The sequence below is a fragment of the Gopherus evgoodei genome, chromosome 4 (assembly GCF_007399415.2).
Source record: "Gopherus evgoodei ecotype Sinaloan lineage chromosome 4, rGopEvg1_v1.p, whole genome shotgun sequence".
Lineage (NCBI taxonomy): Eukaryota > Metazoa > Chordata > Testudines > Testudinidae > Gopherus > Gopherus evgoodei.
In genome coordinates, this window is record NC_044325.1 from 123082233 (window position 1) to 123108608 (window position 26376).

At 48.3% G+C, this 26376-nt stretch overlaps 1 protein-coding gene across 2 annotated transcripts; it reads left to right on the forward strand.

Annotated features, from left to right (window-relative positions):
• Positions 1–1119: 1119 nt before the first annotated feature.
• LOC115650618 (acyl-CoA (8-3)-desaturase-like) lies at positions 1120–22944 on the forward strand. 2 transcript variants are annotated; one of them, XM_030560834.1, is made up of 12 exons: positions 1120–1367; positions 7626–7736; positions 8307–8504; positions 9620–9721; positions 9931–10059; positions 17034–17094; positions 17779–17855; positions 19296–19393; positions 19745–19841; positions 20424–20503; positions 21149–21278; positions 21992–22944. In XM_030560834.1, the coding sequence occupies exons 1-11, from the start codon at positions 1167–1169 to the stop codon at positions 21276–21278; spliced, it is 1284 nt and encodes a 427-aa protein (XP_030416694.1). In that variant the 5' UTR covers positions 1120–1166; the 3' UTR covers positions 21992–22944. The 2 variants fall into 2 exon arrangements, with proteins under 2 accessions (XP_030416694.1, XP_030416693.1); XM_030560833.1 differs by having other exon boundaries at positions 21149–21274.
• The last annotated feature ends 3432 nt before the right edge of the window (positions 22945–26376 follow it).

Here is a 26376-nt window from a genome sequence, read left to right on the forward strand (position 1 = left end):
TTGTTGCTCCCCTGTTAACAGCCTGGCTCCCCAGCTTTCCTTCCTCCTCTCATGCTTATCTTGGGTGACTTCAGTTTCCAGGCTGCTGCCTTGTCTGATGGTGTGGCCATTCACTTCTTCTCCCTTTCCCAAATGGTTGACCAGTGATCTAGAGTCATCTGCCTTGGTGCCTCTCTCCACCTCATCATGCCACACACTGCTCATCTCTGATCTCTGGTAGCTGATTTCCTATCTCTGTTCACCATTTTATCTCCTTTAACGTTGTTCACCATCCCCTGCTGTCCTCCTCCCCATACCCTGTGCTCACAATGGGTAGCGTGTTCACTCACTTGCTCTCCTTTCCCCACACCGCCTGTTACCAAACCCAACTGGATCTTCCCTCACATCTTGGTAAACCCTGTAGAAGTCGCCATGTGTCTTTGTCCTGAAATGCAGCATGGGAAGCAACCGGCTGAATGAAGCCAGAAGAAGGATTTAGTCAGGGAGCAGGGGAGTTGGGGAAACAACCATCCATTTCTTCTGCCATTTGGTGGAGAAGTGACACTCCAGTTCCCATTCTCAGCCCCGTCCCAGGAGGGCAGTGGGGTAGGGAAGGACTTGTACCCTGACTCTTGTGAGCTGATTGTGCTGAAATCCGCTGGTTTTTAAGGGGGGGCAGGAGGGAGCAGCAGGAAGGATGAAAAAGAGGAATCCAGAGCACAGACACACGAGCTGCTCCCTGCTGGGGCTCCCCCTTTCTCCGCCCCGCTGGCAGCCAGAGGGAAAGACTAACATTAAGACCCAGGGGGCTCCCTTCACAGCAGAAATGCGGAAAGCATAGTGCTCCGTGTCTGGGATGATTGACAAGAAAATAAGCCAATAAAATGACAAAGACCAGCCTTGGGGGGCCCGGAGTGACTCAAGAACCAGTGACATTGCGAACCGCTGCAGGGCGTACTGCAATGTGCCGGGATGAAGGCAACGAGTTCTCGGCGGGACGGCTATGGGGGCGGAGTTACGGAACAGCTACCCAATGTGTTCTCTAATGGGCGGGGCTGGAGGAGGGTGCTAGCCAATGAGCTCAGAGGGGGCGTGTCCTAGGACAGGGCCCCGCTCTTGCTCTGGTGGATAAAGGTGGTGCGGACCCGGCAGAGACCAGCTGAGCGCGGCTGCAGCAGCGAGCGGGGATGAAGGAGCCGGAGCCGGGTGCGGGCTCCTCCCCGCGGCGCTTCACCTGGGAGGAGATCGGGCTCCGCACGGGCCGGGGGCACCCGCAGCAGGAGCGGTGGCTGGTGATCGACAGGAAGGTCTATGACATCAGCCAGTTCTACCGGCGGCACCCGGGGGGCGCCCGAGTCATCAGTCACTACGCGGGGCAGGACGCCACGGTGAGGGCCGGGGCTAGCGGGTTCCCTTCATTCCCCGTGCAGCGCTGAGTCCCGCGCTGGGGCAGGCGGCGAGCGGGTCATCGCGGGCGCTGGTGTGAGGGTCACACTGTGGCTGTGCCCTGCCTTGTGGTGCTAGCACGCTGTGGGGAGGTTTTGCGTGTGGCAAGCATTGAAGAGGTGGAGAGATCAGCAGGGGTGGTGGGGATGGGAGGTAGCAGAGCCTAGGGGATGAGCTAATGGGAGAGGCGATACTAGGCACAAGCTAAATGTTATGGAAAGGGGAGAGAGCGAGAAGGGATTTAGATGCAGGGATTTTATTCCCTGTAGGTGGGGCTGTTGGAAAAATCAAAGGGCTGTATCTAGAGCTAGAGGCAATGCCAGGAAATGAGAGGAATGGAGAGAGCAAATCAGGGGAGGAAGGAGCAGCATGGAGTATGTATGGGGCACAGATGGTGGAACATCTGAGTTAGCCCAGTTCCAAAGGGCCACCTGCTCTTTTAAGCCCTGTACATGTGATGATGATGATACTTCCACAGTTCTGTGAGCATCACTAGTCCCCATACAGAGATCCTGGTAAAGACCAGGAGGTTGACAGTGTGGTCCAAGTTCTCCTATGTACCTAAGTGAGAGTCTGGGAAAGGGGCTTTCTGGAGCAGCTGTATGGTGATGGGGATCCTGAAAGTCTGTAGTAAGACAGGGAGGGGAAAAAAGGAAGAGCAGGTTCAGTAGAACACGTGCCCCAGTGGTTGCAAGGTGATGTGCTAATGGGGAGAGGGAGATAAGTAGTGGGATCTGCTTATCTCCATTGAAGTGGTAGCTTGGCTTATTTGTTTAATTCTGATTGTGAATCAGAGATTTTAAAGCTGCAGTCTGAGGAAAAAAGGAGGTCACAGTATGTTTAGCACTGGACTTGTAAATTTACCATATATGTGCTAGCTAGAGGTTGATATGAAAGGTGAAGGAAAGGCCCCACCAGCATAGTCCTGGTAGCATGTTGCTGAACATCTAGATTCAGCAGGGGAGAGATAATTTGGGGAGATGGGGGTTTCTTATTTACCCCTTACAAGGGTATTGCTGTCAGTATTATCCTCAGCTCCATCACTTAGGCTCCAGTGTAGTAAAGCACTTAAGCATATGCTTATTTTTAAACATGAGGTCAGCAGGATTGCTCACACACTTAAAATTTAAGCACATGCTTAACTGCTTTGGTGGACTGGGTCTCTAAAGTGCATCTGCTTTCCAGGATTTTAGTTCTGATTTTTTTTTTATCTAGCAGTGTAGATGTACTTGGTATTTAGGTAACTGATGCTAGACAGAGACCAAAATCCCTACTCTGCTGAGCTTTCACTTTTAAAGCACAAGCTGACATGCCCATTATGCTTCATGAGATCACTTGTCTGTTAACGCCACATATGGTTTCTGGGTTTTACTGGCCAGCGCATGAATGCCTACTTCATTAAAGCATGGCACATATTTTTGCGTGTATGCCCTGGCTATGTGCACCCCAACTGTCAGCTGTCCTAAAGCATCTCAATGTGGGGAGCTGACAGCAGAGGGTAGGACTTGGGCTGGGTGAAAGTAGTAAAAAGATTTTCACACGTAAGATTTTTCAACAGTTCACTTTGTGTGGTTTTTGCAGACCCACAAACTGAAGTTTTGTAAAGATTTCAGAAGACCATTTTTTTTGCAGTGAGATGTGAGAACTCAAAAAGCAATTTTAATTGCCTGCTCCATTCCTGATCCAGTAGACTACAACATGCCCAGCCCAAATAATGCAGTTTAACTCTCTGGGTCTGAGAAGTGGCAATGAGAACTTCTACCAGAGAGAACACCCCCCCAAAAATACTGAAATCTGCACAGCCACATGTGGGTATTACATTTTACATGTTTGGAAACTGAGGCACAGAAAGGTTAAGGCCAACATTTTTGACTGAGGGTGCTCACTGGTATCCATCTATTTGTTGTTTTCTAATTAGGCATACAAAATTAGTGAACGCTTTTGAAATCAATGAGTCTGAACCTGTAAACACTTCTGCACATTTAATTTTATTTACCTGAGTAGTCCCACTGAGGTAAGTATTTGCGTGGTCAGGGTCTTGGGTCTTAACCTCTGTCAGCTGCGCTTTCCTCATCTATAATAAGGAGATAATGAAAAATACACTATGTATGTAGTTATGAAGTACTAGGTAAGAGCACATGACTTGTCAGTTCTTTTAGATAAGATCAGTATTTGCAGTGTTAAACCACATGCCTTATTTGGAACCAGAAGTACACAATAAGGCATCAGCAGAGACAAAAAACAAACAGCAAATACAGTACTACTGTTAAATGTAAACTACTAAAGAAGCAAAGGGAAAGCAGCATTTTTCTTCTGCATAGTAAAATTTCTAAGCTGTATTAAGTTAATATTCAGTTGTAAACTTTTCGCAGAACAACCATAGCGTTTTATTGAGAGTTACGAACATTTCAGAGTTACAAACAACCTCCATTCTCAGGGTGTTCGTAACTCTCTCTGAGATTATACTGTATTGTCTATACTAAGCAGAAGATACTGTGGTGGGTATAAACAGCTGTTCACAGGAGGTAAAACTATCTAAGGCAACACTGGAAGATTTTCAAATGCAGTCTCCATAATGTGCCAGATTTTCAAGGTTAGGTGCGCAGTCTTGCACACATGCATTCATACACGGACAGTCAGGCCACATCTGCATACAAATATTTGACTTGTGCATACAAGGTACACCAATTATTTATCTGAGTAAATTAAACGTGCAAATGTACCTTTGAAAATCTAGCCCCATGTTTGCAAAGAGCTATATAATTGCAGAGTATTATTAAAGGGTACTATCAACTTAAAAATCACCCTGGTGTCTGAAAATGTTTTCCCTGCTACTTTTACAAAAACAATAGCTAAGATTACTGGAACTGGAAAAATGTGACTACCCATGTAGGTGCTACCAAATACACACATCACATTTGCTCTTTCCCTGTGTAGTCAGTTTCTCTCTGAGTCTTTCACACGTGGGGAGAGAAAAGGTTTTTAAAAAATTAAGACGATGTGGTTGTAAACCACAAAGTTTGGCACATGGACTAGGGGCAGACATAGTACCTGAAACTACTCTTAATTGATTGTGATTGATGACATTTCAATTTCATTATGTCCCTTTTAATCCCAGACACCAACTGGAGTAGGAATAGAATTTGGGACCCAATGCCTTCTAGAGCTGCACAATATGGGCATAGCCAGCAGCCTAAGGCAATGTGCGGACCTTCACAACCTCCACAAGATCATGACAATTCCATCCATTTTAAGCCCTGTTCCAGTAAAAGAGTGTCTGAGAAATGGGTCAGTCATAAGGGTCACAGGCACTTTGTGTTGGATTTATGTGCTGTCCGGTATTAACAGACCCGTAGAGCAAATTGTGACAGATATGATAATATCCTGCAATAGCCTACACAAACCTTATTGAGCTGCAATAAACCTTATTTTCTTCAATTGTGTTTAATATCTTTGCAGTCCATTGTATTAAATGAGTGGTGTATATATCCTTGTGGGCGAGGTATTATATGTATTTTCACAGGAAGAGTAAATACAGCTTCTTCAGGAACTGGGAAAAGAGGGAAACGGTGATTAGTCAAAGATGTACAGGTTATAACATCTTCAGAGAAGCACCCTTCCCTGATGAGGTTTGCATAAACTGGATTTTCCAGAGATCAACAGACAAAGAAAGGACTTTTGGTTAAATAGCCTGAGTTAAAACTGACTTGGACCTTCTTTCTGATCCAGCAAAAGGCCAGGCCCTCTTATCCAAGGGGGAGGAGGGGCAATCCTTAGGAGAGGGTTGGGAGGTCTTTGGTCCACTGAGGCCCCATAAAACTTGGATTCTTGTTCTGAGCAAAGGATGTTATAAACCTGAAACCATCGGAGAACCACTGGGAGGGGTCTGAAGGACTCTTAGCCTCCCAGAGCCCATGCTGGAATTGAGGTGACCTCTGGTAAGCATATTACCAAGCCTGTAGGTTCTTTTATTGTTTTAAAATATGTTCTCTCTGTAATACTTTCCCCTTAAGAATTGAAGTGCTTGCTTAGAAAGAGCTGTATGGTAACTCATAATTGTTGGCAATTACCCTGTTGCTAGTCTCTGAAAAGAAAGCAAAACACAGACCCTGGCCTGTTAGGCAGTCTGCCTTGCTGGGGAATAACACAGTGTAGGCAGGCAACTGTTCAGCCTGGAAATACCCTGTTCAGAAGGGAGAGAGAAGCAGGTTTCCACGCAAGAGAGGCAAGACTGGCGAGCCAGAAGCCTAGAATGGGATGCCCTTGCTGAACTATATGGAGGGAATATGGGAACAGTTGCCCTGAACTGTGACACACACAACAAGCGTTACACTTTCTTATCTTCAGAAAGTAACTACAACTGGGTGAAACAGAACTGCTGACCTCTGAAGTAGCTGAGCTGGAGTGAATCCCAGCTTTTTTTGGATATTTTCTGTACTGGAAATCCAAAATCAGACTCCTAGAAAAAACCAAAAGCAAAGGAAAAGCACTTCCCCCTTAAATGCGTGGCTTGCTTCCTCAGTACCATGATTATCACTGTAGTGACTGGTCTAAACTTGTGGTGCCACCGTTTCCTGGTCTGCCCATGTACAACCCCCTTATTCTCCCTCTTCCAATAGGAGAACAGAGATGAAAATACCCCTCTCCTTCTCCCCTGTTTAGGTAAGCCTGAGCTGAGAGGATGCCCTCTCTCCTTCCTGATTAAATACAACAAAGCTGAGCTGGAATTGGCTGCATCAGCCACATTCAAAAACTGTTCCTGGCTAGGTGCCATTTAAAGGGCCAGCACTTTCCTAAAGAACAGAAAGCCATGTTGGCACGTGTTTTGCTGAGCAATGAACTGGAAACAAAGAAAACCAGGAGTGGGGGCAGGGATTCCCTTGAAAAGAGAAAGCAAAGTTAGTCCTGGGAAGACTGTAACTGCAATGCTAGGACAGACATGGGGAGAGGAAATGTAACAAGAGTCAAAGTGGAGACTTTCAGTGGGAGTGAGGCACCAAACTAACATGTGAACCCCCTCCATTGGGTTTGGAATCTAAAGCAAGGTGGACTATGAATATAGTGATACAGGTGTATATAAACCCTGACTTGCTTGGTTGTGGCCATGCTTTCCCAGAGAGGGCACAGGGAACATAAAGCTGCTAAGTGATTGCTGATTTTCCCAAGTGACAAGAAGTCACTGATTTTCCTGGCAGGGCTCTCCCAAGCAGCAGTGCACAGGTGTTGGGGGGAGTCAAGAGCGTGTTACACACACTGCTCAGTAATGTTGGGGGAGGCACCTGAGGGAACCAAAGGCAGCTAGAGGGGGAGCAGTAGTAAGCAGTGAAGCTGGGGGATGGGCCCGTGGGAGATTGTCAGTTGGGACAAACCTAGAACAGCCTAGGGGTTTTGTTTGCAGTGAGTGGCAGAACCTGGGGTAAAGGTGGGGGAACCTCTTCAACCCGCCTCCGTCACCTGATTAGCCTTTTCAATTCAGCCAGCCCAGCCCAGTCCTGTCCCTACCCTCCAGTTGCCCCAGTCCCCAGCCTCCCTACTAGCTCCTGTACACCCATTCTGCAGGTCACTGAGGCAGCCCTTTGCAGTGGATGAACCATGCTGGTTAGTCCAATAAGGAGAGTGCAGAGCATCCAAACAAGCAATGTGCATTGGAGATGTCACAGCAGTTCCTGTGATCAGGGGGAGCGACTGCAGCGTAAGCCTTGCTGTCTGCCCTTAGCCCAGCTGAAAGTGTGGGAAGTGGAGGGAACGGGAGTAAACTATTGCTTGGAATGCAAAGTAGAGGCAAAGGAGAGGGGGAAATAAGGTGTTAGAGAACCAGGTGGAGTACAGCAGAGGGCACATTGGTTCATATTTTGAAAGTGGACAGGCTGGATCCAGAAGAGGGACTGGCTGGTGGTGCACAAAAGGAGAGAAATGAGAGGAAACAGGATTCAGAAGAGAATGGGGTCAAGGATGCATGTTATGGGTTGGACAGGAAAAGACTTTTGATTCAGAGGTAGGGAGGAAGAGGGCCAAGATAACATGGTGATGTGCATTAGAAATAGCTATATAGAAAGTGGCAGAGAGCTCCTACTGCAAGGTATCTGTTTTGGCTTTGAAGAGATCGCCAAGGCATTGGGCAGGGAAAGAGGAAGGGTCCGGCAGTGCCACCTGCCCCAATGTGTGATTTATTTCACCCCATTCTCTTGTCTGTGTTTCAGGATCCCTTCACAGCATTCCACCTTGACAAGGCTCTGGTGAGAAAGTACATGAAGTCACTGTTGATTGGGGAACTGGCACCAGATCAACCTAGCTTTGAGCCCAGCAAAAACGTGAGTGTCGTAAAAGTCAGATGTTAGGATGGGATTAGGGCAGCAGTGGGGATGTGCTGATATCCCTCATTTACTGGCAACCAGAACTCCCAGGAAATGGCAAATCACGTTGCATCTTGGACTCATGCCTGTTTGAGGCATCCCCTTGGTGTCCACCAATACTGGCCTAGAAAAACAGGGCCTATTGGTCACGGGTTCCCTCCTGTGTTACCTCTACACTCATCAGGCAGGGAACAAAACATGTTAGCTACAGATTCCCCTCAGTGATACAGGGATGCAGACTGGAGAGGGCAGCTCCTACTGACCTGGGGATCCCTTTGGTGTCCTAGTGACTCCCACCTGAGAGTGGGAGTGAGAAGGGCAGATCCAGTCAGCCATAGGCTCTCCCTGATGTCACAGAGACCCTTCACCCACCCAAGGGTTATAGCATGTCAGCTGCTTACTTTCCCTGATGTCACAGCTACTGCCTCTGAGGGGACCCCTGCTTTCCACTGCCTGGAGCTCCCAGAGCTTCTGAGGCTGCTGTCTGGACACCCATGGGAGAATGCTGAATGTTTGGTCTCCCTGCAGAAATTGCTGCTAGAGGACTTCCGCGAGCTGCGCACCACCGTCGAGAGGATGGGACTCCTCAACCCAAGCCACCTCTTCTTCTTCCTGCTTCTCCTGCACATTCTGCTGCTGGATGCTGCCGCGTGGCTCACCATCTGGTACTTTGGGTCATCCTTGCTGCCTTTCCTCTTCTCTGCACTGCTGCTAGGCACCGTCCAGGTAAACTGCTAAGGGATCCTCCTGTACTTCCACAAACTCAGGACCAATGGTGTATCCCCGGGTGCTTCTGTCAGTACTTGTGATGCACTTTCACTTGGTGAGCCAAGGAAAGATACACTTGAAAATGCTTCAGAAATGTTGGGAGTGGGGAGCTGAAAACGACTGCATTTTTGGTCTCTCCCAGCAGGATGCACTATGAAGAGCAGTGTAGGAGTTCTGGATGTGAGGAGCTCACAGCTTCTCCATTCCTTACCTGTCTTAACAGGAGGAGCTGGAATGGAAGGCGCAGTGGTTGTGGGAAGTTCCCAGATATTTTAGACCCAGCCTCTCTTAGGAGGAGGTGCTGTTGGAAATGCAGCAGAAGCTCTGGATGTGGCAGGTTCGCAAGAATTCCAGTCCCCTCCTTCCCAAAGTCTGGTTGAGAGGAGGGAATGCAGCTCCTCAATGCATGCGTTTTGAGTGAGCAGAGTTAGAACTGGTATTCTATGTATCTCCTCCCCATAGTCTGCTAGAGCGCTTCATTCGTCCTGGACTTCTTGCTATAGTGGAAACAAGGCTATATTTCTCTGCTCTGGTTTGTATGAACTTTGAGACACACCAGGCAGTAGCCACTCCCTCCTTGTGTTCCCATGGGAACACGTAATGCGCTGGAGCTGAGGATATAGCCGCTCTGAAAGCCCCAGCTGTTCCTTCTCTGCCCAGGTGGTTCCTCTGGAATTACAAATGCTCAGAGGAGGCAGGCTTCTCCTCAAAGGCTACTTTGTTACGGTGCTCTGACCAGTTTGAAGAGAATAAATGCCCTGATTCTTAGTTCCATAGCCTTTTCTTCCTGGCCCCTTCTTCCCCACATAAACAATTCTCCAATGCTCTGTAATCTCACCCAGTCTGGGCTGGAGTTTAGTGGCAGTACAGTGAGGGAGCGATGATTGTTTGGGATTGTGTGTGGAGAATGGAAATATCTCCTTGTGACCAGTACAGGGTGCTCTCACCTGCTTGAGATGAACAGTCAGGAGAGCAGAAGTGTTGTTCCTATGACTGTACATGTGGAGAAAGAACACTGTTGCAGAAGCTCACTGAACTCTGGCTGTTTTCTCGTGATTCCTTTTGTCTTCCAGGCCCAGGCTGGGTGGCTTCAGCATGATTTTGGGCACCTCTCGGTGTTCAGCAAATCCAAATGGAACCACTTGGTTCACAAGTTTGTGATTGGCCATCTGAAGGTAAGTGTTTGGTGCTGAGAGCAATCGCCAGAGTTTCAACAGGACTCATGAGCAAGGAAGCCCCACAGGTTCAAGAAGCCTCTCGTTCCCTAAACATGACAGGGAGCAGAATGTGGTGCAGCTCTTGGGAAGGGGTAATAAGTGGAGGAGATGACTTATTTTTGGCAGCACTGAAGTTTGAATCCTCTGGGTCTCATTTGTTCCTGCAGGGTGCGCCAGCCAGCTGGTGGAATCACCTGCACTTCCAGCACCATGCCAAACCCAACTGTTTCTGCAAGGACCCTGATGTTAACATGCACCCCTTATTTTTTGCTTTGGGAAAGACGTTGTCTGTGGAGGTGAGTCTGGGGTCAGGTTGGGTCACTGGAAGTATGCAGCATTAAAAGGATCCAAAATCAGGAAGCAGCATAAAGTTGGGGAGAACACTGACTATCATGCAGAGCTGCAGAACAGCTGGGCTGGCTCTGTATTTCAGGCATTCTGGGAAGGGGTTGGGAGGGATGGACCTCTTGCTTAAAATCCAATTTCCTGTGAGAGAGAGGAAGTGAGAGATCATGGAGTGGCAGTAGCCTCCCTGTAGCTGTGGTTGAAACCAGCTTCCTTTTTTTTTTTTTGGTGTCCTGAGATAACTTTGACTTGGAAAATTTCCAGCTCTACTCTGGAGGCAAAAGGGTTAATTAAACTGCTTTTGAATCAGTATAAAAATTACCCAGATTTGAAATATTGTCTTATATTTAACATTACTTTGCCTTCCCCAGCTCCAAACAACTTGTTACAACTTCCTTAAACTTTCCATACAATTAAATTTCATTAAAAGTTGCTTTTTTTGCTATGTTTTTAATGTGTTAAAGATTGCTTCATGATTATGAGCCAGTATTCATTTTCTCAGCTGAAGAAAGGCTATGACAAGATACAGATGTAGATACAAGTTGCTTGTTTTGTTAATTTTTAGATTAGCTTGGCTAATTTTGGTGCTCCAGGAAGTGAAACACCAGCTAGCATATAAATATGATTCAAGATTCCTATGCATTTCAGCCAAAACACTAGCTAATTCAGTGCTGGACCTACGGGCCCACTGAAATCATTGGGAATCTATCAGTCAATTTCAGTGAGATTTGGAATTGGTCCCAGCTGGAGTGCAAATGCATCCCTGGTGTAACACTTCCAGAAATGGTTTTGACATTTGGGTTTTTTAAAACATGAACCCAAATGAATATAGTGACTGGCTCAGACTTTCTGATATTTTTTTTTTTCCCCCTGGAACTAAGGAATTGTTGTCCTACTCAGTGCAGGGAAGCAGTAAATTTGATATATCTGGATGTTAGTAATGCTTTTAGCACAGTTCCACCATGATATTCTCATAAGAAAACTAGAGAAATATGGTCTTGATGAAGTTACTGTAAAATGGATGCAGAACTGGTTAAAAGACTGTTTTCAAAAAGTAGGTAGTGGCTCATTGTCAAACTGGTAGGGCATATCCAGTGGGGTGCTGCAGAGGTCTGTACTGGTATCATTCAGTATTTTCATTAATGGCTGAGATAATGGCATGGAGAGTATGCTTATAAAATTTGCAGATGACACCAAGGTGTGAGAGATTGCAAGGTCCTTGGAGGTCAGGATTAGAATTCAAAATTATCTTTATAAATTGGAGAATTGGTCTGAAATCAGTAATATGAAATTCAGTAAGGACAAGTGCAAAGTACTATACTTAAGAAGGAAGAATTAAATGCACAAATACAAAATGAGAAATCAGTGGCTATGCAGTAGTACTGGAGAAAAGGATCTGGAGGTTATAATGGATCTCAAATTGACTGAGTCAACAGTGTGATGATGTTGGGGGGGGGGGGGCGGGCAGGCAAATATCATTTTGGGATGTATTACCAGGAGTGTCATATGTAAGACTTGTGAGGTAAGTCTTCCACTCTGCTCGGCACTGGTGAGGCCCCAGTTGGAGTATTGTGTCCTGATCTAGGCACCACACTGTGAGAAAGATGTAGACAAATTGGAGAGAGTCCAGAGGAGGGCAACAAAAATTATATGATTAGAAAAATCTGACCTATGAAGATGGGTTTAAAAACCCCTGAGCACGTGGAGTTTAAAGAAGAGAAGGCTGAGGGGGAACATAAGTCTTCAAATGTGTTGAGGGCTGTTATGAAAAGGACAGCGATTAATTGTTCTCAGTGTCCTCCAAGGGTAGGACAAGAAGTAATCAGCTTAATTTGCAGCAAGGGAGACTTAAGTTAGATATTAGGGAAAACTTTATAGTTAAGCATTGGAACAGATTACCCAAGAAGGTTGTGGAATCCCCATCACTGGAGGTTTTTAAAAACAGGTTAGGCAAACATCTGTTGGGGATGGTCTGGGTACACTGGGTCCTGCATTAGCGTGAGGGGCTGGACTAGATGACCTGTCCAAGTTACTTCCAGCCTTATGTTACTATGAATCTGTGATTCTGCTTATGTTAGGGGTGGGCAAACTACAGCCTGAGGGCCACATCCAGCCCTCCAGATGTTTTAATCCGGCCCTTGATTAATCCGGCCTGGGGAGAGGGGTCAGGGGTTTGCCCCACTCTGCATGGCTCCTAGAAGCAGTGGAATGTCCCTCCTCCGGCTCCTACATGTAGGGGCAGCCAGGAAGCTCTGCATGCTGCCCCCACGCCAACCGTGGCCCCCACAGCTCTTGTTGTCCGGGAACCACAGTCAATGGGAGCTGTAGAAGCAGCGTCTGCGGAGGGAGCAGCACATGGACAGGGCCGGCTCTAGGTTTTTTGCCATTCCAAGCAAAATTTTTTGGCTGCCTCCGACCCCCGCCCTGGGCTTTCACCCCCACCAACCAGTGCGCTCCCCCACCCGCTCCCCCTGCCATCCCAGCCCAGGGCTCCCCCTCCCTCCACAAGTGCTGATTCCATCTGCTCCCCCCTCGCCTCCAGCTGGTCCGGCGCTGGTAGGGCGAGGTAATCAGCGGGGCTCCTAGGCTGCGCCTCAGCCCAGGGTCTCTCCATCCAGGGCTCCCGCCTCCAGGACCTGAGAGGGCAGAGTTGTGGGACCACTCTGGCGGTGGCTGAGGAACCAGGGCAGGGTAGCCCCTGAGGGAGTGGAGCCCCAGAGAGCGGGATGCGGGCGCCACATGGCAGCGCCCCGCCCTCTATGGCCCCGCTGCTGCTGCTTCTGGCTGCCCTGCCACAGTCCTTGGGAGGCTCGGGTCACTTCGCCCAGCCCTGGCTGCGGTGCTGGGGAGTGGCCGCCCTGCGGCACCTGCAGGCGGCTCTGTGTGCCCCCACAGGACTGCCCCAAACCTGCGTGTCCCCTGTTCAGAGCCTGCCCGGCCTAGCCACAAGGTGCAGGCACTGCTCCCTGGCGGCGCAAACTGCAGCGACCCCAGGCGCCCACCACGCCCTGCTGCTGCCAGGGCCGACTCTAGGCTGTTGCCACCCGAAGCAAAAAAAATAAGATGGCTGGAATGCCACCCCTGAAAGTGTGCTGCCCCAAGAATGTGCTTGGTTTTCTGGTGCCCAGAGCCAGCCCTGCATGTGGAGCTGCCTGGCTGCACCTCCGCGTAGGAGCTAAAGTGGGGACACGCTGCTGCTTCTGGGAGTTGCTTGAGGTAAGCGCTGCCTGGAGCCTGCCCCCTACCCCCCTCCCATGCTTCAACCCTCTGCCCCAGCCCTAATCCCCCTCCTGCCCTCCAAACCCCTCAGTCCCAGCCCAAAGCACCCTCCTGCATCCCCAGCCCCTCAACCCCACTCCAGAGCCCACACCCCCAGCTGGAGCCTCATCCCCTCCTGGACCCCAACCCCCGATTTTGTGAGCATTCATGGCCCACCATTCAATTTCCATATCCAGATGTGACCATTGGTTTATGGGGAGCTAGTGGAGTTGTTTGAGGATGGCAGTGATATGGTCTCACTTATCTGTACATAAGGCATTGAAAATCAAGAGTCTCCAAGATAGGAAAATCTATTCACCCTTGTTTCCATGGAGATGATCTACAGTCTAGGTAGTTATCTGTCTCTGCTTTGGAGGCTAATCTGATATGGGTGGGTGTTCTAAACACTGCCACATATTAGTAGCATCATGTTTTATTTTGGCTTCTGTATTTTTGCATAGCATTCAAATTATGCTTTGTATCATATGCATTTTTCCAGTGCTAGGAACTGTATTAAGCAGCTGTACTAGAAGGTAGCCTACTTAGATATTGCCAGTTTCTGCTACCAATAGCGAGTTACAGTGGAGAGTAAGGCCCCAGGCCAGCATGTGCTTAACTTTACACACATAAGTAGTCCCACTGTCTTCAACGAGACTACTCACATGAGTATTGTTGGAGGTGAAGATGACTCTATCCCAGATCCAGGACCCTGCTGCTCTCTGGTTTATTCCAGAGCATTAATGAAGGCAAAATTCAGCTACAGTTGGATCTGTTGGCTTATCTGTATTATCCAGATGATAAGCACTCTCTTGTGACCATGTGGTGGGACCTTTTGTGCATGTCAGAGTGAAAGGAGCTTTCTGGATTAGTATCATCCACATGGAGCCATTTTGCTGATTGTCATTCTTTCAGTGGAGGCAGGTAGAGCAGAGTAGGACCATCCATCCTTCTCTACAAAGGTGACGGCTCTAATCAGGGCCTGCTACAGATCTGTCTTACTAACAGAGAGACAAGGTGGGTGAGGTAATATCTTTTATTGGACCAACTTCTGTTGATGAAAGGGAGAAGCTTTTGAGCTACACCAGAGCTTTTCAGGTCCCTCTGTAGCTCGAAAGCGTGTCTCTTTCACCAACAGAAGCAGGTCCACTAAAAGATATTATCTCACCTATCTTGTCCCTCTAATATCCTGGGATCAACATGGCTGCAACAACACTGCAAACATTAATAACTTAGCATACACATCAGAACATTCCTGTTTTCTGAGCCCCAGTGGCTCTGAGTTGAAAGATATGGATTGGGTGATGGTCAGGATCCTGGAGAGGTTTGGCTGTGTGTTGTATTCCATCTTTGCTATCTTCTCCTCTTGGTTAACAGCCTGGTGAGTTAACCCTGAGAGCACAGGAAAACATGAGCATATGGACTGCTGTTGGGTGTATTATTCAGTAGTGAGTGCCACTATTTGTCTGTGTGACTCTTATCAGCTCTGTGGTCTCTTGAGAGGATCATCTCACGGAAGGACTATCTGGATATGTGGACTCTCTACTTAGACCCTACATCACCAGCACTCCCAGCTATCTCTGTGACACCATTGATTTCCTGAGAAAACTACAATGCATTGGTGATCTTCCAGAAAACACTTCCTAGCCACCATGGATGTGGAGGCTCTCTACACAAACATCCCACACGCAGATGGAATACAACCTGTCAGGAACAGTATCCCTGATGATGACACAGCACAACTGGTTGCTGAGCTCTGTGACTTTATCCTCATGCACAATTATTTCAGATTTGGTGACAATATATACCTCCAGACCAGTGATACCACTATGGGCACCTGCATGGCCCCACAATATGCCAACGTTTTTATGGCTAACCTGGAACAACGCTTCCTCAGCTCTCATCCACTCACGCCTCTTCTCTACCTATGCTACATTGATGACATCTTCATCATCTGGATCCAAGGGAAGGAGACTCTGGAAGAATTCCACCACGATTTCAACAGCTTCCACCCAACCATCAATCTCAGCCTGGACCAATCTACACGGGTGGTCCACTTCCTAGACACCACAATACAAATAAGTGATGGTCATGTTAACACTACCCGATACCGAAAACCCACCAACCGCGATGCCTACCTTCATGCCTCCAGCTTCCATCCCAGACACACCACACAATCCATAGTCTACAGCCAAGCACTGAGGAACAACCGTATCTGTTTCAACTCCTCATACAGAGACCAACATCTACTAGATCTTCACCAAGCATTCTCAAAACTACAGTACCTGCATCAGAAAATAAAGAAACAAATCAACAGAGTCAGACATGTACCCAGAAGCCTCCTGCTGCAAGACAAACCCAAGAAAGAAACCAATAGAACTCCACTGGCCATCACCTACAGTCCTCAGCTTAAACCTCTCCAATTCATCATCAGTAATCTACAACCCATCCTGGACAATGATCTCTCGCTTTCACAGACCTTGAGTGGCAGGCCAGTCCTTGCCCACAGACAACCCGCCAACCTTAAGCATATTCTCACCAGCAACCACAAACCGCACCATAGCAACTCTAACTCAGGAACTAATCCGTGCAACAAACCTTGATGCCAACTCTGTCCACATATCTACACCAGCAACACCATAACAGGACCTAACCAGATCAGCTACAACATCACCTGTTCATTCACCTGCACGTCCACCAATGTTATATATGCCATCATGTGCCAGCAATGTCCCTTTGCTATGTACATCAGCCAAACTGGACAGTCTCTGCATAGAAGGATAAATGGATACAAGTCAGATATTAGGAATGGCAATATATAAAAACCTTTAGGAGAACATTTCAACCTTCCTGGCCACACAATAACAGATTTTAAGGTAGCCATTCTACAGCAAAAAAAAAACCTTCAGGACCAGACTTCAAAGAGAAACTGCTGAGCTTCAGTTCATTTGCAAATATGACACCATCAGCTCAGGATTAAACAAAGACTGTGATTGGCTAGCCAACTACAAAAGCAGTTTCTCCTCCCTTGATGTTCATACTTCAACTGCTAGAAGAGGGCCTCATCCTCCCTGATTGAACTAACCTCGTTATCTCCAGACTGATTCTGGCCTGCATATTTATACCTGCCTCTGGAAATTTCCATTACATGCGTCTGACAAAGTGGGTATTCACCTACGAAAGCTTATGCTCCAATACATCTGTTAGTCTATAAGGTGTCACAGGACTCTTTGCTGCTTTTTACAAATACAGACTAACACAGCTACCCCTCTGATACTTGAGAGAACTTGTGATAAGACAAAACCCTGGTCGTGGTCATAGTAATAAATGGAATCACATTTGTGATGTGGTTCCAGCGCCCCCTATTGGGGAAGAGCTTGTTGTGCAGGTCAGAATTCACATTTCAAGGGCCTAGACTAGACAGTTGTGAATCAGAGACAGAGCGGGGAGGGGTCCCTTTAGAAGATTTAAAATAGAGTGAAGTAGTGCTGTGGGTGAACTGGTGGGTGCCTGATACCATCTCTCACTGGGAAGGTATTTATGCAGACATTTTTCCTGATGGAGTTGGTAGGGGATTTGTGAGCCTCTCTCCTAGGGAAGCTGATGGAAGTGCTTGTATAAGTGTCTCTGTAGCCCAGGTAACCTACTGTGATCCCTTTTCCTTTCACAGCTCGGGAAGAAGAAGAAGAAGTTCATGCCTTACAACCACCAGCACAAGTACTTCTTCATCAGTGAGTATCTCCACTCCTGTGCAGTACCAGCAATCATTAGTAGGAGCATTATCAACAGATTGAGGGAAGTGATTATTCCCCTCTATTCAGCACTGGTGAGGCCACATCTGGAATATTGTGTCCAGTTTTGGGCCTCCCACTACAGAAAGGCTGTGGACAAATTGGAGAGAGTCCAGCGGAGGGCAACAGAAATGATCAGGGGGTTCAGGCACATGACTTCTGAGGAGAAGCTGAGGGAGCTGGGCTTATTTAGTCTGCAGAAGAGAAGAGGGAGGGGAGATTTGACAGCAGCTTTCAACCACCTGAAGGGGGGTTCTAAAGAGGATGGAGCTTGGCTGTTCTCAGTGGTGGCAGATGACAGAACAAGGAGCAATGGTCTCCAATTGCAGTCATGGAGGTCTAGGTTGGATATTAGGAAAAACTATTTCACTAGGAGGGGGGGTGAAGCACTGGAATAGGTTACCTAGGGAGATTTTTAAGGCCCAGCTTGACAAAGTCTTGGCTGTGATGATTTAATTGGGATTGGTCTTGCTTTGAGCAGGGGATTGGACTAGATAACCTCCTGAGGTCTCTTCCAACCCTAATCTTCTAGGATTCTGTGAATCACCAGAAGCCTCCGAATTAATTCCTTTGGAATATGATTACCTGCTTCATGTCTCTGTATTCTCCTTTTCTCTCCTCTAGTTGGACCCCCAGCCCTGGTGCCTCTCTACTTCCAGTGGTACATATTCTACTTCGCAGTGCAGCGCAGACAGTGGGTGGTGAGTATGTCCAGTTTTGCCAGACCCTGCAGTGCCTTCCCTAGTTTTCTGAATAAGGTTTGGTGTGGGGAGTTGGGACTGAAATGTCAGAGGGAGGAGTCCTGAGTGTGGAGTGGCTGGTCACAATATCTCACTGTTACACAGTGGATGGGTGTATGACTGGTGCTGAATCCTTTGATAGAAGAGCAGAGTGGGTGTCTTCCTCCTAATGCATGTGCTTCTCAGTCTGTGAGGGATCAGCTTCTGCTCTGGTAACAAAGGGAGCTGGGCTCTGCTGCTGTGCAGGGATGGTCATCAGTCACCAAGGGTTTCGGGGGCTTTCTCATCATGTTGTGGGGTTGGTGCAGCTCTGTGGAGCCTGACCATCAAATGGCACACGTGGCTGGCTTTGGGCAGGAAGGGAGACAGTACTTAATCTTCTGTGGCTGCCGGTGGGTGCGGGCAGGAGGAGGGAAACCATTGAAAGCTGAGGGGAGCAGGGAGGAAAGCTGTAGAAATGAGAGAGGATGAGAATGGAATTCAGTGCCTCATCTGCCTGGGACAACTACATTTAAAAAAAAAAGTAGATTTTTCTCCTTGGGGGGGAAAGGCCCCTTGCTCCTAGTTCCCCCAGTTTCAGTGGTGGGGTCTCCAAGCTCAGTGGTGGGGTCTCCAGGCTCATGCTCTACAGCCCAGCATGAGAAACCACCCAGAGCAGCACCAGGCTCCTGTACCAAAGACCTAGCCGCATCTGCCACTTCTCCTTGCCCCCAGAAGCTCTCTTGTTATCCCCTCTTTACACTGTTTGGGCTTCCCAGTGGCCTAGAACCCAGTGCTCCAGCAGCACAGAGTGACTGGGCAAAGGAGAATATGGGGGGGGATTCAGGAGCATGGTGGGGGGGGTGTGCTGTGACAAGGAGGGATAGTGGGGGTTGGGAGGCAAATGCAGAAAAGGAAGAGCTCTCACTTGAGATTTAGGCGCAAGGAAGTCTTGACTGCTGAGAGAAGTAATGAGAGGATTATTGCAGGAAAGAGAGTAAGTACCAGAGAAAAGCCCACAGGAAAGTGAAGAGGAACAAGGAATGGTGGGAGGGAAATGAGGCAGAACGAAGCTGTCAATAGCTGCTGCTGCTTTTCCACTTCCCAAGTCTCCTCTTTCTGCCCATTCTGGCTTCAGAGGTGAACAAGATATGGCCCTTCAGTGTGCGCCTTTTTTTGGCCCATGGCCCAGGTCAGGCTGATTACGTGCCAGGGAGTGAAGGGGAGCTAAAGCATATGGGCAGTAAGCGGGGAAGGGGGTGTCTTCAGGGCTGCATTTCAGATGGCACATGCTAGGGATGGAAGGGAGATAAAGACTGGGAATTTATAATGATGGTTTCTGAGGGTGCCAGTGCAGGGCAGTGGGCAGGAGCTGTAATCTACACCCTCGATGCAGGTTTCTCTCTGTCTCCTCTCTGGCAGGACCTGGTCTGGATGCTGACCTTCTACGTCCGATTCTTCCTCACCTACTTGCCATTACTGGGGGCGAAAGGGCTCCTGGGGCTCTTTCTTCTGGTCAGGTATCACTCAACTTGCTACCCCCTGTGGCTGCTTCAGCTCACAGCTGTTTCTTATCAATCCCTCTGCTCTGCCCTTCCCTAGCCTCTAGCCACCCTGCCCATCTCTCCTTTTCCTATCTGCCCCTGAATCTTCTGCCCATCCTGACTTTCTGTGACCTGACAGGGGAGATTATTTTCCCTGTTGTGTCATCACCTGTGTGGGCCTTTTGCTGTCCAGTTGGTTGGAGTCCATGGGAGAGGTTTCATCAAGCAGTAACTGCTTTGGCCCAGGATGAGTGCTTGTTCCTGGGCTGTCACAGACTTAGGTGGGCATGTGGTGAGTGACTGCTTTGTGTGTGTTTGTCTGCACAGGTTCATAGAGAGTAACTGGTTTGTCTGGGTGACGCAAATGAACCACATCCCCATGCACATCGATTATGATAAGAACGTGGACTGGTTCACTACTCAGGTATGACCTTCTGCTTCCCTGGGAGCTGTGGGCCTGTGGGTGTAAATTCCAGACCAGATGGCACTTTGCCATAGATGCTCGGGGTCAGCAGTGCACCTGCAGAGTGGTACAGGGTTCAGTAGGGAAAGGCCTTGTGAGCACTGAAATTTGTGGTAATGGAGTGGGAGTCTGCACTCATGGGGGTGACATGGTGATTGCAGGGTGATCTGGGGTTTTGCCTGGAGCTCTCCCGGTGCAAGATGTTCCTATGTCCTCTATTCTTGTGTCTTGACCCTGTGCCTGTTTCTGTAACAGTGAGGAGGTCTCCACAGAGGAGAGTCAGGGCAGATTTGGCCTAATCCTGCTAGTGAGATCAGCTCTGTATTGGTTAGGACTATGATCCCATATCCCAGAATGCCATTCTCACCCAGGCCTGGTCACACTGTCCTCAGGAGTGAGAGCTGTCATCCCCATCCTTAAATGAATCTGTTCAGGCTAGAGGAGAGTGAGGATGAGAAGGTGGCACCAGGTTATCCTGCTGTTCAGGCAAATGAGAGATGAGCATTCATGGAACAACACTCACTGCCCTTCTTCCTCCCCCAGCTCCAGGCAACATGTAATGTTCACCAGTCTCTGTTCAATGACTGGTTTAGCGGGCACCTGAATTTCCAGATCGAACACCAGTGAGTATGGGCGCAGGGATGAGGGAAGGAATCTTAAGGAACACCAGTCACTATGGGCACCAGGGGAGGGCAAGGGACTGTGTGCGGCATCAGTGAAAACAGGCACAAAGGAAAGGGCACGAAATCTATGGAGTACAGGACATGGAGGAGGAGTGGGAACTGTATTGGGCGTCAGATGGAAAGGCAGGAACTCTCTGGGGCATCAATGACTATACCCATTGAGGGAGATGGAATGGGACCTGGATGGGATATCAGTGAGTACAGGCACTGAATATAGTGAGAAGAGACCACTATAGGGCACTAATTGATTCCAGACTCAAGATGAGAATAAGGCACCTGTAAAGTTGACTCCTTGAGGGGAGGCAGGAAGCCTGTGAAGCACTAAGTGAGAGACCAGCTCTCTTGAAGGTTTAAACTAGTGTAAATGGTGGATTCTCTGTAATTTGAAGTCTTTAAATTATGATTTGAGGACTTCAGTAACTCAGCCAGAGGTTATGGGTCTATTACAGGAGTGGGATGGGGTGGGGTGGCGTGAGGTTCTGTGGCCTGCAATGTACAGGAGGTCAGAATAGATGATCATGATGGTCCCTTCTGGCCTGTGAGTCTGTGAGATCTCACTGAATCAGCCCACTTCTCTCTCCACAGCCTTTTCCCCACAATGCCTCGACACAACTACTGGAAGGTGGCCCCCCTGGTGAAGTCCCTGTGTGCCAAGCATGGCGTCGAGTACCAGTCCAAGCCCTTGTTCACTGCCTTTGCAGACATTGTGCAGTAGGTATCTGTCAATGTAAAAATGTTGTGCAGTAGCCTTTGACAAGATGGGGACACTGGGCCTTGTGGCAAGACAGGTCCACTAGGGATGTGGGGCGGGCGGGCCATCGCTGAAACAGAAGAGATGCAATAGAAATAGGATTGGATGGTTCATGGGACTGAGAATGGGATATGGACTTTTTTTATATCTTGCCACTGGTTTCAATCAGTTGCAGATAGCTAGTGTGAACATTCTAATGGAGAACACTCTGCCAGCAGCCCCTTCTCCCACCTCTCTCCCAGATGCCTCCCTTACTGTCGCTCTAGGATTATGTCAGGTTGGGAGTCTCCTAGACAGGTCTGTCACAAGCCTCATTCATTCCATCTGTCTTTTTATAGCCCTTATTTGTGGACTTGAAACCTTACTTGACCTTACATGTCTTCTCCTTTGCTTGCCTCTGTCCTTTTTGTCTCCTGTTGGGTTGTTTAACCCTCAGATCATATACAGTAGTCCCTTGTGACTCCATAGGGACTTGTCCTATGCCTTTCCCAGGATCTGTAGCGTGAATCGCTGTGTCTTTGAGGATCTCCATGATGTGTTCCAGACAAGGGATTTGAATATAACACTAGATTTTATTGCCCCCCACCTCAAATTTGCTTTATTGATCTTCACTGTCACTGTGCTGCCACATTTCATCATTAGTTTCTAAACTAATCAGACTCTCTCTATCCCTGCAGCTCTCTGAAGGATTCGGGGGAGCTCTGGCTCAATGCCTATCTACATAAATAAGCAGCAGCACTCCAAATAGAGGTATTCTCCACCCTTGCTGCCTCCCAGGGTGGTCACCATGAAGACAAAGAGAGCCAGCTGAGCCAGGGGTGTGGAGCTGGGCAAGCTTAATTCCACTAATGAGTGTGGGGTTTTTTAAGATGTTTGTTTTTCAATCCTTCTCATGCTTCTCCTGCTCTTCCTTTTTGGGACTGAATAATAGAGAGGATCAGAATGGAGGAGACCACCCGCTAGGAAGGAGGAGGCGCCTGTAGGTCTGGGAACGAATGCCTTTCTTTCTAGTGACATTTCACTTGCTGTGTCTGTAGGAGAGAAATCTTTTATCTAACACAGATATTTCTGAAACACCTGGCAGCTTGTTTTCTAACCCTTGTTCTGCTCCTTCCCCATGTGAAAGAATCAAGGAAGCTGGGGCAGTCTGAGAGCACTGAAGATAGAAGTTGGGGTGGTGGGAAGAGGGAACAATAAGGAGAAATGTAAGTGTGGGAAAGAGAAGAAACTGTGTAGGGGCTATGTTGTTAAACATCATTGTGCGTTTAAACCGTGTGCCCAAACTTTGAGGCAGTGGGGTAGAGAAGAAAGGCCAAAGCACCAGGCAGGGGCTTAGACTACTTTGCAGGATGAATGTGAGAAGAGAGACCAAACTGCAGTGCAGGCACAGGTGAGATGCTAGAGCTGTTTCCTAGAGGTGGGGTGTTTAGCTTGCTGTGCCCAATGAGAATGCTGCTACATATATTCCATATATTGAGTGCTTTATTTTTTTTTTGTAGAGGTAGGATGGTGAGCCCCTGGATCTCTGGGTTAATTATCATATTGCAACTTCCAGTGGAGATGGCATGAGTAGCTTCCACAGTGCCATACCCTAAAAGTGAAAGAGTTGATGGACCAGTTACTGATACTCAAAATAGACATTAATGCAAGGGGAACCTCTAGTCCTCTCAGATTAACTGCTACAGTGCCCCCAGCAATTTCGGTTAGGAAGAAGACTGGCCCCTTGGGAGTGTACACTCATTATACTGCACCCTTTGGCTACTGAGGACTTTGTAAATAGGGAGAGAACTCAGGATTTTTTGTATCTAAAGCACAGGATGCTCCCATGTGAGCTACAGGCAAATCTTCTTCCACTGTTGAGGCATTAGGGTTCAGGACACCACTTAAACATGTCTAACATTCCAGCCAGCAGAGGGCAGTGGGGGACACACATTGTGCACACACAAACACAGGCCAGTAAGTTGTGCCTCTGGTTGTCTATGGGTATGTGTGTCTACATAGCAATAAAAAACCCACAGCACTGAGTCAGTTAACTTGGCCATGGGGAGGCTTGGGCTGTGGGGCTAAAAATAGCAGTATGGCTGTTTGGGCTCAGGCGAGAGCCCAGAGTGCAAGACCCGCCCTGCAAGCCCCATGCCATGGGTCTTTGATTGCAGTGTGGACATACCCTATTAGGTAATGTACCTCCAAGACATGCTTTGAAAGGGTATGCACTTCACTGTAACATTGCCAGAGTATTAATTAGCCTTACGGCATTGGCCTTGTAGGTAGCATTGGGCAAACAGCCCAACTGCCAAAGTAGATGTAGCACCTCGCGTGACCTTTCTAAAAGCTGCAGTTTGATCATTCGCACCCTCCCTGCCCCCAGGGGCAGCTCTAGCCGTTTCGCTGCCCCAAGCACAGCGGCATGCCGCGGGGGGGGCACTCTGCTGGTCACCGGTCCCGCAGCTCCAGTGGACCTCCCGCAGGCATGTCTGTGGAGGATCCGCTGGTCCCACAGCTTCGGTGGACCTCCCACAGGCATGCCTGCGGATGCTCCACCGGAGCCGCGGGACCAGCGCACCCTCCGCAGGCACGTCTGCGGGAGGTCCACCGGAGTCACCTGCCGCCCTACTGGTGAGCGGCAGAGCGCCCCCCACAGCATGCCACCCCAAGCACATGCTTGGCGTGCTGGGGCTTGGAGCCACCCCTGCCTATCTGCATCACTTCTTTGTGTTTGGACCTCTCCTCTTCAGGTCTGGGTCCAACTTCTTTCCATCTCTCTGGGATTCTTAAATGGATAAGTGTGACGCAAGGACTCTCCCCATCTTCCCTGTCCTCCCCTCACTCATCCTGCAGCCAGCCAGCATCATGACAGCTTTTCCCAACTAAGGTAACAGGTGATTCAGGCCATGACTACACCACAGACTTATATGGGCACAACTGTGTCAGGGGTGAGAAGAGAGGTGATCTCTGACCAGCACAACAGTGCCAGCAAAAGCCCCTATTACAGACACAGCTATACCAGCAAAACTGTGCTTTTCCTTAGATAGCTGGCTTTGCCGGAGGGAGGAGGGTGGGGCTGGAATAAGATATGCCATTACAAAGCACAGTTTTGTTGGTATAGCTGTATCCACACATGGCAAGTTTTGGCAGTAGAGTATTCCACTGTGTGTCATTATGCCAGCAAAGTGCTCCTAGTGTAGACTTGGTCATAGTACTAAAGGAGATTGGGAAAGAAATGTAACTTCCGCTCTGAGGCCACCATCCAAAAGACTGGAGGGCTTGTGAAGTGGGCAGTGTCACCTCACCTTTGACAATGGCTGGGATGGGAATTTATTTTTGTTTATTGGAAATAATGGCAATTTAATTAAATCATAGGTCTGGAGTGTTGAATAAAGAGTGTAAATTAAATGAAGTCGTCTGGGCTCCAGTGGTTGTTTTCTCCTGTTCTGTCCCTTTTCTTTCCCATCATTTTCTTTCATGTGGGGGATTAGTAAGGAAACCTGCTATCTTCCCCAATCCCTTCTATCATAAGGGTAAATCTCATCTGTGCAGGAAACATGGCTTTGTGGGGGCTGGTCTGTAACTATGGAGTAAGCTGCTGCAGTAGCTAAGGACCATCACAAAACTTGCTACCTTCTGCTCCAAGGTCAAGGTGCATTTCTTCAACCTCGCCTTCACTAGCATAAACACAGAGCAGCAGGTTCATTTTACGCAAACCAACAAAACTGTACCAGAACAAAATTCAACACACCAATCTCCCCCATGGGGTGAGAATGAGAGGGAAAACAGATCACACCTAACAGAATTTAGTCATATCGCTGAATGCATACCTGGTAGGTGCTGAGATAATCTGGAGGTGAGGGCAGGGTAAGAACCTATAAAGACTAGAATAAAACCCATTAAGTCAAAGGAATCTTTAGGGGGAACAACTATTTATCCATGCTGCAGCAGCAGTGGCTGTGGCTGCTCTACCCTGATAATCTACTCTCTGGCCAAGTTCTCAGGATCTGGAAGAATCCTTGCACATCTATGAAGGGAGTTCTCTCATCTGTTGAGCTATTTACCCAGTGGAGGCTCTCTTCCCACCGTAAATCATTTTCTGTCAGCATGGGCTGTAAATCATGTTCGGCCCCCATTAACCGGTCTTGCTGAGCCAGGCTCTTAAGCTTCCTCGAGCACACACAGGCAGGGCTACACCCAGCTGCAGAAAGACGCAGACACTGAGGGTACGTCCAGACTACCCACCATATCGGCGGGTAGCGATCGATTTATCAGGGATCGATATATCACATCTCATCTAGACACGATATATCGATCCCCAAACGCGCTCCCCATCGACTCTGGAACTCCACTGGAGCGAGTGGCGGTAGCGGAGTCGACAGGGGAGTCACGGACATTGATCCCATGCCATGAGGACCCGAGGTAAATCGATCTAAGATACTTTGACTTCAGCTACACTATTCGCATAGCTGAAGTTGCGTATGTTAGCTTGACACCACCTCTTCCCCCCCCCCGTGTAGACCAGCCTAGAGATCAGTTCTGGGAAGACTCAGTTTAAACAACTTGCCCCAGCACTCAGGTGCCCACCTCCCTTGAAGTGCAGACCCAAAGGTATGCTGTCTTGCACTGTATAGAAGAATCTGCACAGCACAAGCTCATAAAAATTCACCCTTTTCCTCAGTGTGAAGAAAGATATGCACAGCTTCTTGCTAAGCCTAAATGTTGAATTAGGCAGGATGCAGAGTTTCTGTAGCTCAGAGTTCCAGTTATTTCTTCTTACAGACTGGACCCCTGTCTCAGTCTGGACTGTTCCCTGCCTTTCCCTTCAGGTTTGTTCCTTTGTCCCTTCAGGTACTTCCAGCAGTCTTCCGTCTTGGGTAGGCAATGGAGGAGATTCCTGTTTGCCTTTCTCCCCACCCTTAAATAAGATTTACATAAAGCGAAAATCCTTTGTTTGATTCCCATCCCCCTACAGGGGAAAAGTACCAGCAGTGCCAAGGTGCTATTTTGTATCAGGTGATAGGACCATCTGACCTCATAGTGTCAGAGCTACTTCCCAGGATGCCTTCCAGGAAGA